The sequence below is a fragment of the Urocitellus parryii genome, chromosome 9, assembly GCF_045843805.1.
Source record: "Urocitellus parryii isolate mUroPar1 chromosome 9, mUroPar1.hap1, whole genome shotgun sequence".
Classification (NCBI taxonomy): domain Eukaryota; kingdom Metazoa; phylum Chordata; class Mammalia; order Rodentia; family Sciuridae; genus Urocitellus; species Urocitellus parryii.
Genome location: NC_135539.1, coordinates 86,476,682 through 86,492,962, shown reverse-complemented (window position 1 = coordinate 86,492,962; position 16,281 = coordinate 86,476,682). Strand labels below are relative to the sequence as shown.

The window sequence follows — 16,281 nt, the reverse complement described above, 5'->3', positions numbered from 1 at the left end:
AAAACAAAAGTAAGAAGGGAGGCAAAACATTTCCAAAAACTTACCATGGAAAATTACTCAGGAGGTTCAAGTCCCATGTATGGGTTTCAGCCTTTGAAGTACTGTCGATTATGACTAATTACAATGGGAAACCTCAGCTGCAGCCATGAATCCAACAAACACACTGAATGCTTGCAACATGCAGGCACCAGACACAGGAGTTTGAGCAAGACACCAAGAACCGGGGCCTCAGAACGCACAGTGTCAGGGGAATTGGGCAATAGCCAGTGACAGCCACATGTGCGCAGCACCAGGACAGGGAAGGACACAGGCCACTAAGCCTGCAGAGGGGCAGAAAAGCTGCCACCCAAGGCCTAGCAGGGGCCAGGAGGAATGCAGCAGGGTGTATGCTCCTCATAGCACACATCCCCAGGGCAGTAAGGAGGCAAACCGTGGCACGAAGTGTACATGCAGTACCAGGACCATGGAAGGCAGTGGGTGGAGCTGCCATGGCCCATCCTTGTTTTCCAGGCCATTCTGACTCTCACCCTGACAGGTGGATAGCAAATGAGACAGAGGTCACTGCAGGAATCCAGGCTGATCCTGCTTTGCAGCCTAGATCTGCTCATGGTGAAGAGGCTGCTTCCTCAGGACTCCTGACTGCCTGAGCTCCCAGCCAGGACTACCAGTGGAGTCAGGAGCTAGAGGTCAGACCAGCAGGAGACCCAGGTGCTGCTCCTGAGGCCCTCCCAACTCAGGTTCACATCTAGCCATCATCTTACGCTGAGGGGGCTGAATAGTGCCCCCATTCTTATCCAGAAGAAACTCAGAACAAAACCTTGTCTATAAATAAAGCATCTGCAGAAACAACCAGTTAGGGTAGGGATTAATGTGGCCCAAATCCTACAGTCGGTGCCCTTACAAGACCCTGAGAGGATGGTCACGCTGGGAGGATGGGCTGACGCACCAACAAGCCCAGCAGCATGACACTGCCAGCAGCAGCCTTGGCAGCCAGAAGCAGGCAAGGAGGGGCTCCTGTAGAGTCTCAGAGGGAGCCTGCCCCACAGTGCCTCAATCCTGGGCCCTGGCCTCCAGAACTGAGACAACACACTTCCGCTGTTCTAAGCCACTGAGTTTAGAATATTTAGTTTAGTTCTAAGCACCACATGTGGACAGGCTGCTTATCAGAGGCCACCACCAGCAGCCACAGCAACTAAAGCAATCATGACGGTGGCTTGCTGCCTTGTTTATATCTGATGGAACAGTAATAAGTGCAAAAACTGGTAAGATCAGGTACTCTGCAAGCTGGGCTGCAGGGTCCTGGTCTGAGATCTGTAGGCAGCAGATGCAGTGAACTCTGGGGACTTCAAAACAGACGAATCAGCTAAACCAAGCCCTGCCAACAATATACCCGCACTCGGCCAACTCCACCCAGGGGTATTCCCAATCTGTCCCAAGGCTCAGCAGCTCACTGGGGGCAAAGTAGGGCTGGACTGTAATCCTCAGGAGTGTCTGTTCAAATGTGAATTCACTGAACCTTTTAAGGAAGGTACCAGAACACAGAAGTGTACAGGAAAACGCTAAGATGAACTGAGATTTGAGCTCGCCCCATGGGGCTCAGCCTGCCACTCACAGTCCCCACGGAGCACCACCAAACCTCACTGCACAGTGCAGACACAGGCAGGCAAGGCAGTGGGCAGCAGGTCCAGTATGTCCTCCCTACTGGCACCTGCAACCCGTAAATGAGGTCATGCAGCCAGCGCTGAATGAGAGAGAGAAAGAGAAAAGGAGCGGAAAGACCAGAAAAGGGCTAAAATGCTCTCCTGGTAGAAAAGCAGATAGAGCTGATGAGGGAAACACAGAAAACCACCTAAAAGCACAACTGGCAGGTGGAACCTGGAGACCCTGGTGCTCGTTGGTACAGACTGCAGGTTTCGGGGAACACAGAAGCAACAAGAGCAAGATCCAACTAAAAAGCCACACAGCAATGGGGTGGGGGCAGGGATGCTGTCCTTTGTGTTCCCATGGTGCTTTCAGGCAGCTTGGCAGGCTCGTCCTAGTGGTGCCCAGGAGCCCTAGGCTGGTGCATGGCTCACCTTCCCGCCCTGCGTGGTCTGGTCCCTTGCTGAGGCCTGTACTTCCAACAGACCTGCCTGCCCTCATGATTTGGGAGTTCAAGCCTGGGACAATGGTGTGTGTTCCTTGTATCATCACTCCAATTCTGCTCTCGATCTACAAAAAATTCCTGGAGCCATACATACATCCTGATTTCCCTTTTTGCTAGTTGTATATAGCCTAGAAAACCCGTACAAGAATCCAATGATACAAATGACAGCAGACTATAAGGTTACGGGCAGAAATGGATTACCAACAAAGACTCACAGGAATCTAGATAAAGACAAAAACAGGGCAATTTCCCCAAAGGATCTCAATTGTTTTAAAAATGGACCTGATACCATGAAGTACTTTTTTTTTTGTGATCGTCTCTCACCTTTTTCTCTGAAACTAGAATTTAGGATAGACAGTTTATTTACCGGATACTTAGAGGAAACATACAGTGTTTACATTTAAAACGCACTCAGTTATGTTTAACGACCTTATTCCCTAGTTCCACTTTCATCACACACGTTTCCATTTCTAGTGCTGCTAGGTTAATAATATGTATGAACAGGCTGTACCAATGAGCACTCAGAACTTCAAGTCCTTGGGCCTCTAGCACTCAAATTCTGCTGTCTGCTCTAACTCCAGAGATCCTTTTATTTCACAGCACAGATGATAGCAACGTGGAACATCAGGAAAAAAACTACTGCCCAACACAATGAAGCAGTTTATCCATGACAGTCAGTAACTACTGCACATTATTCTGACCAAGATGGAAAAGATGAAAACAGGAAACTTCTTTGAAAAATGAAACATCTTTTACATAATGTCTGATGCATTTTATAAAGCTGTTACATTTCTTCCATTCCTACAAATGCACTGTTTGGTTTTTAAAAAAATTACAGAGCAAATTTCCCCAAACACTCATAAACAAGAGTTTATATTGGGGGCTGGAGATGTGGTTCAAGCGGTAGTGCGTTGCCTGGCATACGCAGGGCCCTGGGTTCGATCCTCAGCACCACATAAAAATAAAATAAAGATGTTGTATCCACCGAAAACTAAAAAATAAATATTAAAAAATTCTCTCTCTTTAAAAAAAAGAGTTTATATTTATATCTTCTGAGCTAAGTAAAACGAAAATCCAGATAACATGAAAAGCAATTTTAAAGAAAATGTGCACAAAAACAGTAGTGTTACCTTAGCAAAAAAAGAAACTGCCAAGTGTCGCTACCCTCTGTGCCAGGGCACCTGGCAACATTTGCAGGCAATCTGGGTGGTCTCTCTTGCGGGAAGAGGGACGGGTGCTACTGGACAGCCTGCAATTCATAGGCAGCTCCACAGTATGCACTTGCTCCCTTGAGGTGCTGAGGAGCCATGGGAAGCAGAACTGGCACTGGGTCCTAGTAAGATGAGTGGGCCCAGCCAAGAGCAAACAGCCAGCCAGCCGAGTCCCCACACACAGGCCCAGTGGGGACAGTCAAGCAGCCCACCTACAGGACCCCAGCTATGCTCCAGCAGCCTCAGCGCTGAGGCAAGTTTGTAGGTGGCAAAGCCCAACCAAAGACCAGTCTCATCACCGCCAACAACTCCTCTGCTTGCCTGCTACTCAAGGAGCCCCAGCAAGCTGTCTTAGTACAACTGCTCTCCAGGAGGTTGGGGGCATGTTCCACAGGAAGCCCTGTCCAGTGAGCCCTCTGTGTCCACCAGGTTCAGTGACCCCAAGTTGAGAGCCACTGCTGGCAAAAGCACTAATGCTCAAGAAAACCGACCCTCCTGATGCCCCCACCCTCCATGTTGCTCCCATCCCAAACCAAAGGTCAACAGCTAGTGCTGGCAGCAGGATGGCCCTGGTCTTGAAGACACACCGTACCTGCAGTACTGCAGAAAAGCAGCTTTCAGCAGCTTGGTCCTGTCTTCCTGGGCTACTGTCCCATTCTTCATGGTAGTCTCAAAGACCATGCTCTGCAAGGACACAAGCCAGAGTTCAGAGGTGAAGGTCCAGAATATTCATGATGGCTGATGGAAGAACCAGATCACCTGAAGCCCCAACACTGCTGCCTGTGCTCCAAGCTTGAGGCACCCTACACCTGACAAACATACCACACCCCCACCCCTACACCTGACATACATGCTCACTCTTCCATGCTTGACATCTCCACACCTGACATACCCTACACCCCTCTAGAGATTGTAGATGTAATCGGCATTTAAACACATGGCCAGTGCTGACCAACCCCCCAGGTCCTGCAGGAAGGTGGACAGCTCAGTGATCATAACCTCAGCAAAACTCCCTGGGGAGCTCAGCAAGACCAACACCATCTACAGGTCTGCTCTCACACAGCTCCACTTAATGCACACCACTGAGCATGTGGGTAGTTAGTTATAAAATTAAATAACCACAGGACCACAAAACAAAGCTTAAGAATGTTGCTTGCTGGGACTGGGCTGGGGCCCAGTGAGTGGTACAGCACTTGCCTAGCACATGTGAGGCACTGGGGTCAATCCTCAGTACCACATAAAACAAAATAAAGGTAATGTGTCCACCTACAGCTAAATATTATATATATAACATTTAAAAAAGAGAGCATGTTGCTTTCTCTAAAGACTGTATCAAATCACTTTAAATTACAAAATAGCTTATGTTTCATATATAATTCAAATGGAAAATATCCAAAACAATACCAAATATTTTTAGTCTCCTATAAAAGATTAAAAAAAAAAAAAACTTCACAGAAAAGGATAGGTATCTCAGGTTTCAAGATGACAGGGGAAAAGTGAGTTTTTCACCCCACTCTCTCTCCTAAAACTCATCCCAGCAAAAAAGAAATAAGCACAATCTGAACTCAAACTCTGAGTCTAACTACCCAGGAAGAAGAAACCAGAGGGCATTGGCAGTGCTGGGACAAGCCACCCTGTGTGGAGTGGGGACAGGTGTGAACGGCTGAGGAATAGTGCAGGGGAGCCGAGAGTGGTGGCTGTGCAGATGCAGCTTCCTGAGATTTGACCATGGAAAGAAGTACCCTGAGAAGCGTTTTTCAGAGCTGCTGGAAGGTGTAGGGTGACAAATGCAGACATTTAAGTAAGCAAATATGAGCTGACCCTTTTCCATCCTCCAAGACCCACAGAGAGTCCTATGATGCAGGAGATGCAGTTAGCATGTTACCAGGCTTAGGAAACCAAAAGCCATGTTCACTATGTCACTATGATGAGAGGTCCTGTGCTGACACGGCACAGGAGGAAAAACAAGTTACCTGAACCCTCACCCCTAAGGTGGCAAAGCGGGAGACAGCAGACACACATACTGCTTGAAAGTGCAGAGGAAAAGTGTCAGAAGGAACAGTGCAGAGACTTAAAAGCAGCTGCTCTGGGAAGGAGGACCGGGGCATGATGCAGATCAAAGAATGAACGTTCTCATCTAGGCTTCTTAACACACGTCTGGCTTCCTGATGGACAACATGGGATGGGTAACCACATTACATCACTGCTTGGTCCAGCAACTGAAGACGCCAACGACTCCTCCAGCTCTTCTGCCAGCAGGGACACACTCTCCCTGCAAGTGATGGACACCAGCCCGCTGTTTCTAGAGAACAGGAGGGGAATGCCGCCACAGGAGCCCGCGCCCAGGATGCCATCTCCTGAGGGAAAAGCACACACAGACAGGACGTTTTGTGGAGCCCACCTCGTGGGGCAGAAGCTGTGGCCATGTAGCACCATCACACTTCCTCCCTACTGTGCACTTGGCTTCTAAGCTCCAGAATCAAAGGCCAAGAACCAGTCACTGCTTTAAGAAGCAGACCCTGTGCCCTCACTTCAGGATGATAAAGCCAGCCCTGCAAGACAGCAGGGGCTCAAAAGAGCACTTCCTCTGGGAGGCTGAGACAGCAGCCTCTTTCACTGTGGCGCCCTCCAGCCTGATTCTGCCTGGTGTAGCCACTGGACGGGGCTAGGCCTGCTGGCCTCAGCACGTCTACCTGCTGCTGGTGCCCTGGGACTAAGCCACAGGCTCCATCCTCCACATGGCCCTCTGGATCACCTGGGAGTCGCTGTGGCCTGCCTGCACTGTGGGTGCCTCCACGCAGGAGTCCAGCATCTGGACTCTAGTCAGGGCTCTAGGCAGACTGGTTTAAAGAACATCAACTCATACAAGCCACCCTCACTGGCACAAGCGTTGGCTTCCCTAAAGAGCCATCTCTTGGGCTGGGGATGTGGCTCAAGCGGTAGCGCGCTCGCCTGGCATGCGTGCGGCCCGGGTTCGATCCTCAGCACCGCATACCAACAAAGATGTTGTGTCCGCCGAGAACTAGAAAATAAATATTGAAAATTCTCTCTCTCTCTCCCCTCTCTCACTCTCTCTTTAAAAAAAAAAAAAAAAAAAAAAAGAGCCATCTCTTTCCTTCTTGGTCTCTTCCCTTGGGGAAAACACAACTATTTTTCTCCATAAGTTAACAGGCTGGGGATTCTACTGTTCTTGTGGTTTCTCAGGAAGATCACTCCAGCTGCTCCAGATGTAGTATGAAGTCTCAGTGACTCCTGGAGGTACTATGCCCAAGCAACGTGTGGGGAGAGAGGGAGAACCACAAGGCTGACCAAGAGCTGCCAGCTGCACCTTCTCTGACCTCTACTGCACCTTGTGAATTGAAGCTGATTCTCTCTCGAGGGAGAGAAAACTTCCCAGTCCCAGTGGTGCACACGTGGACAGCGTTCTCAGTGTACAGGTAGGCGGTCTGGCTTGAAGAGTCTGGGACCATCAACCCGCACATGACCAAGTCTTCAGACTGAAAGGAGAATTTAGAAACAAAAGTACATGTTTGTATGATTTCATAATCGCATACCTATGAAAGCAGCCCATGAAATGACAGGCTAGTTCACCAGGCTCCTTGTGAAAGCCCAAACACTGGCTATCAGATGACCTGCAGAGCATAGCAGGACAGTTCTGTACATCGATGGTCCCAACCCTGGGACCCTTCAAGTTCCTGTTAAAACCTGCCCTCGAAGTGAGGGGTCAGGAGGGGCCTTGGGCTACTCAGAAGTGAGATCAGGGCCCTGGTGAACCCACCTGCCCTCCTACCACAAGATGATGCAGCAAGGGCAGCCCAGAAACCCTGGGTATGGACCACTTCCAGCACTGTGTGTATAATTCTCTATTATTTGTAACTCACGCAACCTTGGGTGCTTGCTACATACAGCAGCCCAAAACTTGGACAAATATCAGTCAGAGCAGTCATTGGCTGAGATGCAAGTAATCAGCAAATTCAGAAAATGTTTTCAAGTATTCCAATTACAAGGTGATGCCCACAACAAATATGAGAGATAAAACAAAGCTTATTAACCCACCACACTATTTATTGTAGGATTGGGAAATCCTTACAAATAATCCCTGGTTAACATTTAGGTTCTGACTCTTCTTTCACTGTCAAGACATCACATAGAAGCTCAACCTCATTTGGCATATGAAGGCTTCAAGGCCAGCATCAAAATAAAATAAAACAAAACAAAAAGCACGTCAAGCACAAGAAAACTGAGCCAATTGTTCATGTACAGAACCAGAGCCAGAAATGGAAATAAAGACCAAATTAAATGATAAAATTAGAAAATGTTAAAAACAATAAACTGCCATTAAAGAAGTTATGTTACAAATGTTACATTAAAGTGGGAACCTAGGATTTATTTTATTCTAAAATTGTTCTCTTTATATCCCTTTGTACTAGCAGAAATATTTTTTCTAACAATGAATATGCCTTTCTTGTAAAACAGAAACACTTGGTAACGTTCATTTCCATTTGAAATAAAAGAACAAAGGAGCCAGGCTTGGTGGTGCACCCCTGTAATCCCAGCAGCTCAGGAGGCTGAGGCAGGAGGATGGTGAATCCAAAGCCAGCCTCTGTGGGAGGCCAACCTTATGGGTGACTGAGTTACACTCCCCAGCTGGGTGCTGAGGCACTCAGTCACAGAAATGGGTGTGTCTTGCTACAGCCCCATGGGTGAAGCTATGCTCACCTGTTCCTTTGTAATAGAACCCCTTGCCCTGTTTAGGATAGAATCTTCCATGGAAGTGCCTTGTGTGTCCCCTCCTTACTGTGCCCTTGGGTGTAGCCTACCCAGGTGTCAGTCAACCTGCTGACAGTGGACATCATGAAGATAGACTCAGCCCCCTGAAACCTGACCCCTTGCCTCATTTGAATAGCTTCTCCTCAATAAAAGGGGTCAGCACTTGATCTCGCTCTCTCTCTTTCTGCAGACCCTTAAGGTCAGAGGAGCCGTTATAGCGACCCCAAAGAAAAAGGTATTTGTGTCTCTTGTGTGGTTATTTCGTGCAGCCCAGTTAGCCCCGTTTAACTAGAGTGACCCCTGAGCCTTTTAGTCGTGAGAACAGAAACCCGGCAAGCCTCATCAATGGCAAGGCACAAAATAAGGCCAGGGATGTGGCTCAGAGACTGCATGACCCTGAGTTCAATCCCGGGTACCAAAAAGAAAAAAAAAAAAAAAAAAAGAGAAGATTTTTTTGTGGGATTCGATTAATGTCATGCAGAGAAAAAGACTTAACAGAATTAGAAGAATGCAGCGGGTGAACGCAGGGTGTGCAGCTGTGAAGGCTTCTCTGAGAACACGCAGCTGAGGGCAAGGGGAACTCAGCGGCATTTGTGAGCTCTGAGGAGCGCACGTGCTGCTGCCTGAAATACAAGCCCTCTGTGGACCCCCAGGGCTCCCTGGAGCTCTGAATGAAGCCTCACTACCTTCGGCCTCCTCCTGCCTTGCACTAGTGCTTCCTGCCCACTCAGCAACACAGAAATGATGACATGGGGCTGCAGCAGGGGTCACAGACTACCTGCAGTACCTCCATTCTCAGCCCTTAGCCACAGTTGGGGAAAAGGACGCTGAGACAGAAAAGCCAATGAGATAGTGATATTGGAGAGCATTTCCAAGACCTACAGATATAACTCAGAGAACAAGATCCCAAAAAGTGTTCAATGGTTAGAAAAACACTCAAATGTGTTGAGCTACTTTGTAACTTGACTTACCTGAAAAGGTGGATTGTACTGAGTGACTTCTACTGTAATTGCATCTGACATTTGGCAGCCATTATCTTCCACTGTCACAAGGGAGTAATAGACCAGGCAGGGGTTGTCTGCAGGATGCCACGCAGCTGCCAAAATCAGGAGCCCATCACTAGCCAGGGAAAAAGAGAGTCTGCAGCCTCTGGGGAAACAGCCTGGAAGGTTCTTACTAACTCAGACATGCTCATCATGCACCCTGGCATCTCTGCTCCCAGATCCTGACCCAAGAGAAAAACCAAACATGCTCACACCATAAACTGTGTGCAAATGGAACATGACTGAGCAATGCAAGAAATCAATCCCAAATGCATTATGTTAAGTGAAAGTAGCCAAACTCAAAAAGACTGTGTAGCATATGATCCAATCATGTGGAATTCTAAAGAGGCAAAGCTATGGAGAAAACAGATTGATGACCACCAGGGCAGAAGGGAATTTTTGAGGGTGATGGAAGTGTTCCTCTCCCTCTCCCTCTCTCCCTCCCTCCCTTCCACCCCCCTCTTTTGCAGTGCTGGGGATCAAATTCAAGGCTCCACAAGGCTCAGCAAGCATTCCACCACTGCCCAGAGCCCCAGTCCTGTTTTATATCTTGACTGAGATTGTGGTTGACTGCCACAGTTGCCAACTCAGAATCATACTTTAAAAATGATAAAATGAAGAAAATGATAAATATTACCAAATGTAAATGAGGACTCAATAAACTTGCCTCAATAAATCAAGGATCAACACATCACCTAATTCAGGAATGGCACAGAATAGTCCTCAGGCCAAAATGAGCTCAGGCCCAGAATGTAACAGAAGTTGTTCTGGGAAGCAGATTTAAGCACCACAGGGAGACAAACTCAATGCCACAAACTCAATGCAGAGATGTTACAGTAAGGACTCAAGGGCCCAAACCCAAACAGCTTCGCTCTAGCCCGTCACAGGACAAGCCTGCCAACCGGCAATCTAATCAGTTCTTCACAACTTAGCCTTTGTCCAGAGGAATAACATTGCTTTTAATTTTAGGCACAAGTTATTGAAACACCAGGCTGCTATACTGTGAAAAAATCCTTGTTCTCATTAAAGTTGTGTGCTGTTCTTACTACTCCAAAGATGTTGCACCAACAGACAACGCAATGCTCTCTGATCCCAGCCTTTCCCAAAAACCAAGTGGCAGTGGCAGTGCCAGCAACCTTCCCTGGAGCCTCAGAAATACCAACAGGGAGGCCAGCTCCCTCCACGAACAGTCACACCCAAGAACAGGGGCAAGTACCCAGACAATGTGGCACTTCACGTCGTGCACCTGTCCTCAGTTCTCCCTTGCGCTCCACATCCACTAGAACTTTTCAAAGAATTAAAGAATTCTAGTTTAAAATTGTGATATACTGGCAGGGTTCTATGGGGCCCAAAGAACTTTCCACACGAGAGGGGTTGGAGTGAAGTCTCACAGAACAGAGCCTCAGGAGTCTCTCTGGTAGTTAGTCCACTTAGCAGGGGGGGCCAGGACCAATTTTCTTTGACATAGTTGTAAAACAAGCTTCTTATATGCCAGTAAAAAAAGCTTCTCATCTGCCAGGCTTGGTGGCTGACGCCTATAATCCCAGTAGCTCGGGAGGCTGAGGCAGGAGGGCCCTGAGTTCAAAGCCAGCCTCAGCAAAAGCGAGACACTAAGCAACTCAGTGAGACCCTGTCTCTAAATAAAATACAAATAGGGCTGGGGATGTGGCTCAGTGGTGGAATGCCCCTGAGTTCGATTTCCCGAACCAAAATAAATACATAAAAATAAAAAGAGAGAAAAAAAGCTTCATATCTGAAAAACCTTGAAGCTATTTCAGGTAGCAAAGACAGGAAGATAATTGCAATTTTGTACATCAGTAAAAATTGACAAGTTATGTGGGAATATGTAAGGTAATAAATTTAAGATTAAAAAAAATCCAAACTTCATATCTGAAATGAAGATATACAGGCTTTATTATTGCAACAGCTTCACAAAAGAACTCATAAGCCTGCTCACTGCAAACACAAACCAGGCTACAGCACTAAATCAAAAGTGTCAAGAGCACTGAGGAAGAAAAACACTCTGGAACAGAAGTAGCCCACACGTGGCTGGAATTTCCTGTGCATACTGGTCACCACCCCCAAGGGCCTGAGTGAGATCTGCATTGTGTGGAGCTCAAGAGAGCAGGAAGATCAAGGGGTGAGCCAGTCTCCAAAGCCTCACAAGGATGTGTCAGAGGACCACACTGGGAGCAGGAGCCCCCAGGACGGCAATTCCTGAGCATGCTCCCTTCCTCATTCCCAGCCTCTGCCTCCAAATCTGAGAACAGTGAAACCCATGGTGAACTTGGATATCCAAGCAGCAGTGCTAAATTTCCAAGTCTGATAATGGAAACAGATAAACCATATTTAATTAAAATGCCTGCAGAGATAAAATAAGCAATACCATCTTTACCTCCCGGGTGGCTTTTCCAATGTTTTCAGAGACTGCAAGGAGGAGCACAGCAAGTCTAAGTGCCCAGCTCACACAGCAGGACAACAACCATAGGACAGGCAGAAGCTGTGGCACCACTCTAAGAAGCAGGAGCAGGATGGATTGCTGGATGTGGACAGGTTGTGCTGGAGGACTACTGTCCTGTGGACCCCCAGAGAAGGAAGGCTCCACAGACTGTAGGAGGCTGGCTTTAGAAGAGCCACCAGCTTATCTCCCAAACTGTTTCTATCTTTCTTAGGACAATTTAATTGCTTACCAGTTTTGCTTCAAGTCCAAATACCGAATGTTGACCCCTTCTTTAATAGCTTCATAGTTACTTTCAGATCCCTAAGGGGAAATATCAAAAACATAAGCTTCCCAAGCACCAGAAGCACTCCTTTTCCCTCTGTGCCCCCGACACCTAATAAAGCAGCTCATAGCTGCTGCGTGAGTGGTGCATACACCTGGAAACTGATGCATCAAGCGACTGATGAGCACCCACCATGGAGATACAAATACCCCATTCTGCACCCTACACTTGTAACGTCCAACTGTGTTCAAATAGCGAAGGGAGGAGCTGGTATAGCCATGGGCGTGAAGTGCCATCCTACCCAGATAGCATCAGTGACGTTCTCCTTCAGGGCTCGGTGCACATCCCAGCTGTATGCCTGCTTTTCTGATGATTCATCCAACTCCCATTTACTGATATTTGAGCTGGTGAGGCTGTAGAAGCTGGAGCTTTCTCTGTCCCAGAAAACACCTGCAAGCTGCACAGAGGGAAAGAAGTCATGCTTCCTAAGGGCCCAATGAGACCTCAGACCCCATGTGCAGGATGGCTGAGCAATCAGTGCTCATGATGGACTGAGGAGCAAGAGCAAGGTGGGGGCACAGGCCTGGAGAGCAGAGTGGGGTGTGGAAGTACAGGGTCCTTCAGGAAGATGTCCTCTTCAATTGTAAAATAAATCTGAAAAATAGCAAGATACAGCCAAGTCCTGGAGGTGGGTCAGTAGCTCTGGTAAGCAGAGCAGATGTAATGGCTTCTGAACCCAGAGCCCTAGGGGACCAATAGCAGGGAGGAAGGAAAGGCTACACATGGCCATGCAGCTGCAAAAGCACAGACGTGCTCATCAAGCCCTGTGTGAGGTTTACCTGGGTGTCCAGCGTGGTTCTAAATGGGGCAGGCAGGACCTTCAGAAGTACACTGGCCTGGCCCAGCAGCTTGGGAAAAGCTTGCCAAGTGCAGGGGCTTAAAGTCAGCACCAGGAAGAAAGGAATGGAAGGGGACCCAGAGGGGAGCGTTTAATTTGCCCCAACGCAGACAGAGTCTAGGAAAGCACCAGGGTTCTGGGTGGTCACTGAAGAAGTGATGATGCCTTTAGCAGAACAGTCGAGAGACGAGCTCTGTACACTTGGTCCAGGGCAGAGAAGGAACCTGGTAAATTTGTTTTCAGACATGTTCTGTTTTAAAGAAGAACACTCAAGGAACTAAGCATGGTGGTGCCTGAGGAAGGAGATTTCTCTAGTTCAAGGTCAGCCTGGGAAATTTAGCAAGACTCTGTCTCAAAATAAAAAAAAAATAGAAAGGGCTGGAGAGGTAGCTCCACGGTAGAGCACCAGGTTTCATCCCCAGTGTTGGGAGGAAAGAGGAAACTCATGGAAGCAGGAGAGGAAAGCAACCGGCAAGAAGATAACTTCAGGGGGTAGGGGGCAGATGCCGGCAGGGGAGCCACCACAGACTCTGCAGCCTGGGCACAGCCCCCAGCCCTGCCGCTCGTGGCACACTGAGGAGGCCCTCTACTTCACAGGCTGTCATAATGATGGCACGACATGACAGAGCCTTGGCAGAGAGCAGACACTGCACAGTGTCAGCTCCCATCTCCCCTTCCTCAGCTATGCACAGGTATGGACTTCCAACAGGGTCAGAACATCAGTCATGAGAGTGAGGATACTTGCGGTAATTTTAAAACGTCAACTCAATCCTTATGAAACACATTTTAAATTTACAAACTAGTTTAAAATCATATGGAGGCAAAACCAACTTCGTAGGAAACTTTCAGGTAAGAAATGAGCTTCCAAAACAGACATTTTATAAACTTACCATGAGATCACTACTAGCAGACAAAATTCCAAAAAGGGAGGAAACCCTCCGACCAATCCCTGAAAGCACGCCTTGCCCCTGTGGCAAGACATGCTGATGGATCTTCCCCGAGCTTTCAGGTATCAACCGAATTAGCTGGCTCCCTGCAGAGGACAAGACGAAGCTTCCTCCCTGTGAGCAAACAGAGAGATTAGGTAAGTGTCACCACCAAAAGGAAGAGAACTAATAAAAAATACTTGGAGCCAAGTAAGGTGGCAAAGGCTATAAACCCAGCTACTTGAGAGGCTGAGGAAGGAGGATGGCAAGCTCCAGGGCAGCCTTAGCAATTAGTGAGACCTTGTTTCAAAATGAAAACTAAAAAGAGCTGGAGATGTCACTCAGTGGTGGAGCACTTGTCTACCATGAATGAGGCCCTGGGTTCAATCCCCTGAACCACTAAAATAAACAAACAACAAAAAAAACCTCTTTGATGCAGAGAAAAATCATCCTCACCTTAAACAAATTTAAAAGAACGAATAAAAGCACAACATTATTTTACTGACATAATTAAGAATCTGTTCAATACGATGACATGATTATCTTGGTGATACCAGGGACTGAACCCATGCTAGGCGAGCATTCTACCAATAGTTACACCTCCAGCCCTTCTGACCAACAATACAAATTCTACACAGAAAAACTTTTGCAGCAGAAAAACAGTTAATTCTTTTTAAATTTGATTTTTAAATAATAGGTTCACCATAATGCAAGTTAAACAAGTCAAGCTTTGGGCATCAGCAGTCATTATTTACAGCGTTCAGATCATAATACACTTCTAAAAGACGTGAACACTACTCACCACCACCCAATACCAGCCCTCAGAGCCCCTAGAGGGGTCTCGCTCCACCAAGTGTGCAGTGGCAGACTCCTATTCTAACTTCCTCATCCCCTGTGGGTCCCGTCCCTGCTGTGCGTCTGCTTAGGAGCCATAGTCCCAGCTCACAGCTCTCCCCAGACATAAAGCAACACTCATTTCACACCTTGACTGCCGTGAGGAACCTGCAGATCTTGTCCCCTCCCAAGTCCACGCATGTTTCTGTGTAGGTGTCCTCCCCAGCGAGACTTGGCCAGTAGCGGAGGGACCCTTCTCTAGTGGCAACCATGACAGCAACGGCCTGGAAACAAAGCCACAATAGTCAGCAAGGAGGCCTCACAGGCAGAGTCTGATAATGCTGAAGAAGTCAGAGCAAGGACTCTTTATCTTAAAACTGCTTTTAAAGTGAGTGAGCAGTAAAACTGCCTTTCCTTTGTTACGTGGAACAATTCTAACACTTATGTGGGTTCGCATAGCTAGCCACAGTAAGGATCCAGAAAGTCCCACCCACCTCCCCAAAGTGGCAGCACCTTCCCACCCTAACCCCTGGCAACCCATTTTTGCTGAAATCACAGAGTAGGACGCTGACTGCTCCTCAGTCTCCCACCTCAGACACATTGGGTCACTATAGGCATTGCCGGCTCAATTTGCTGAGATGAGAAGCACTCCACCATGGAGGTACCCCTTCAGCTGCCCTGCCACCTGCTAATGGACATCACAAAGGAAGCAGCTGTGCCACCTGTGTGGTATTCCTCCTTGACCTCAGTTTTCACTTCTCCAGGGTGAAGAGACAGGAATGGAACTGCTGGGCCCATAGTACGAGCCTTGACCCGTGAGAAAGGGAAGCCTCGAGGCTGTCCCACCCCACATCTTGCCTGGAAAGTTTCATTCTAGACCTGTGCTGCCTGTTTGGTTTTCTCCCCAGTGACTCTTGTTAAACTGCACTGTTTTCTTATCCAGCTTTAAGACCTCTTTTTATATTCTGGACATAATTTCTTTCTTGGATGTATGATCTACGAATATTGTCTGTCTGTAGCTTGTCTCTTCATTTTCTTGTCTTAAGCAAAGTTTTAACTTTGATCTTATTTTAATATTAATTTTCCCAATTTTTTACTTTAAAGGATCATGATTTGAAGTTTCTAAAAACTGTGCCCAATCTCAGATCATGACAATTTATCTCCTTTCTTTTTCTAAAAATATTTTCTATTTTACATTTAGATCTATGATCCATTTCAAGTTAATCTTCATGCAACTTGTTTTTTAAAATTAACAGATTACCAATTGTTCCAACACTATTTACTGAGTGACCTTCATTGAAGTGCTTCTGCATTTGTCAGAGACTAGTGCAGTCCTTGAGTGGGTCTGGAAGGTGCCCTCTGTCCTGCTCCACACTGTGGGTCTAAAATGCACTCTCCACCCTGCTCTACACACCACCATCTACCTCTTTGTCAGTGCCACAGTCTTATTTCTGTACATTACAGTAATGTCTTAAATTTGGGTTTGATGTCCCTCATTCAGAATGCCCTCATTTCGATAAGCATTTAAGTCACCTACCTGAATGGAATGTGCTTCACCTGAGGGAGCAGAGAAGGACAGGGCCACCAGGTCGGCACTCCAGTGGAAATCGCTAGGTGGCAGCTGGAGTTCTTTGCAAACAGATAACTGGAGACCACACACAAACAGAAAGCCTTTTGCATGAAACCCAAGTCTTTGTGCAAATGATTTTTCTATTTCCTTTCTCTGCATA

The 16,281-nt window shown here is 47.4% G+C and overlaps 1 protein-coding gene across 2 annotated transcripts in view; it reads right to left on the bottom strand.

The window, feature by feature from the left end:
• The window catches only part of Nup133 (nucleoporin 133), a 50,073-nt gene that overhangs the window by 24,946 nt on the left and 8,846 nt on the right, over positions 1 to 16,281 (bottom strand). Inside the window, exons 4-12 of one of the 2 annotated variants that reach the window (XM_026412927.2) lie at positions 16,089 to 16,196; positions 14,701 to 14,835; positions 13,682 to 13,852; positions 12,195 to 12,350; positions 11,861 to 11,931; positions 9,099 to 9,246; positions 6,707 to 6,854; positions 5,557 to 5,714; positions 3,950 to 4,041 (exon numbers count right to left, since the gene is read on the bottom strand). In XM_026412927.2, coding sequence (XP_026268712.2) covers positions 3,950 to 4,041; positions 5,557 to 5,714; positions 6,707 to 6,854; positions 9,099 to 9,246; positions 11,861 to 11,931; positions 12,195 to 12,350; positions 13,682 to 13,852; positions 14,701 to 14,835; positions 16,089 to 16,196 — 1,187 coding nt within the window. The remainder of the gene's footprint in view (positions 1 to 3,949; positions 4,042 to 5,556; positions 5,715 to 6,706; positions 6,855 to 9,098; positions 9,247 to 11,860; positions 11,932 to 12,194; positions 12,351 to 13,681; positions 13,853 to 14,700; positions 14,836 to 16,088; positions 16,197 to 16,281) is intronic. The other variant, XM_026412936.2, reaches the window with a different exon arrangement.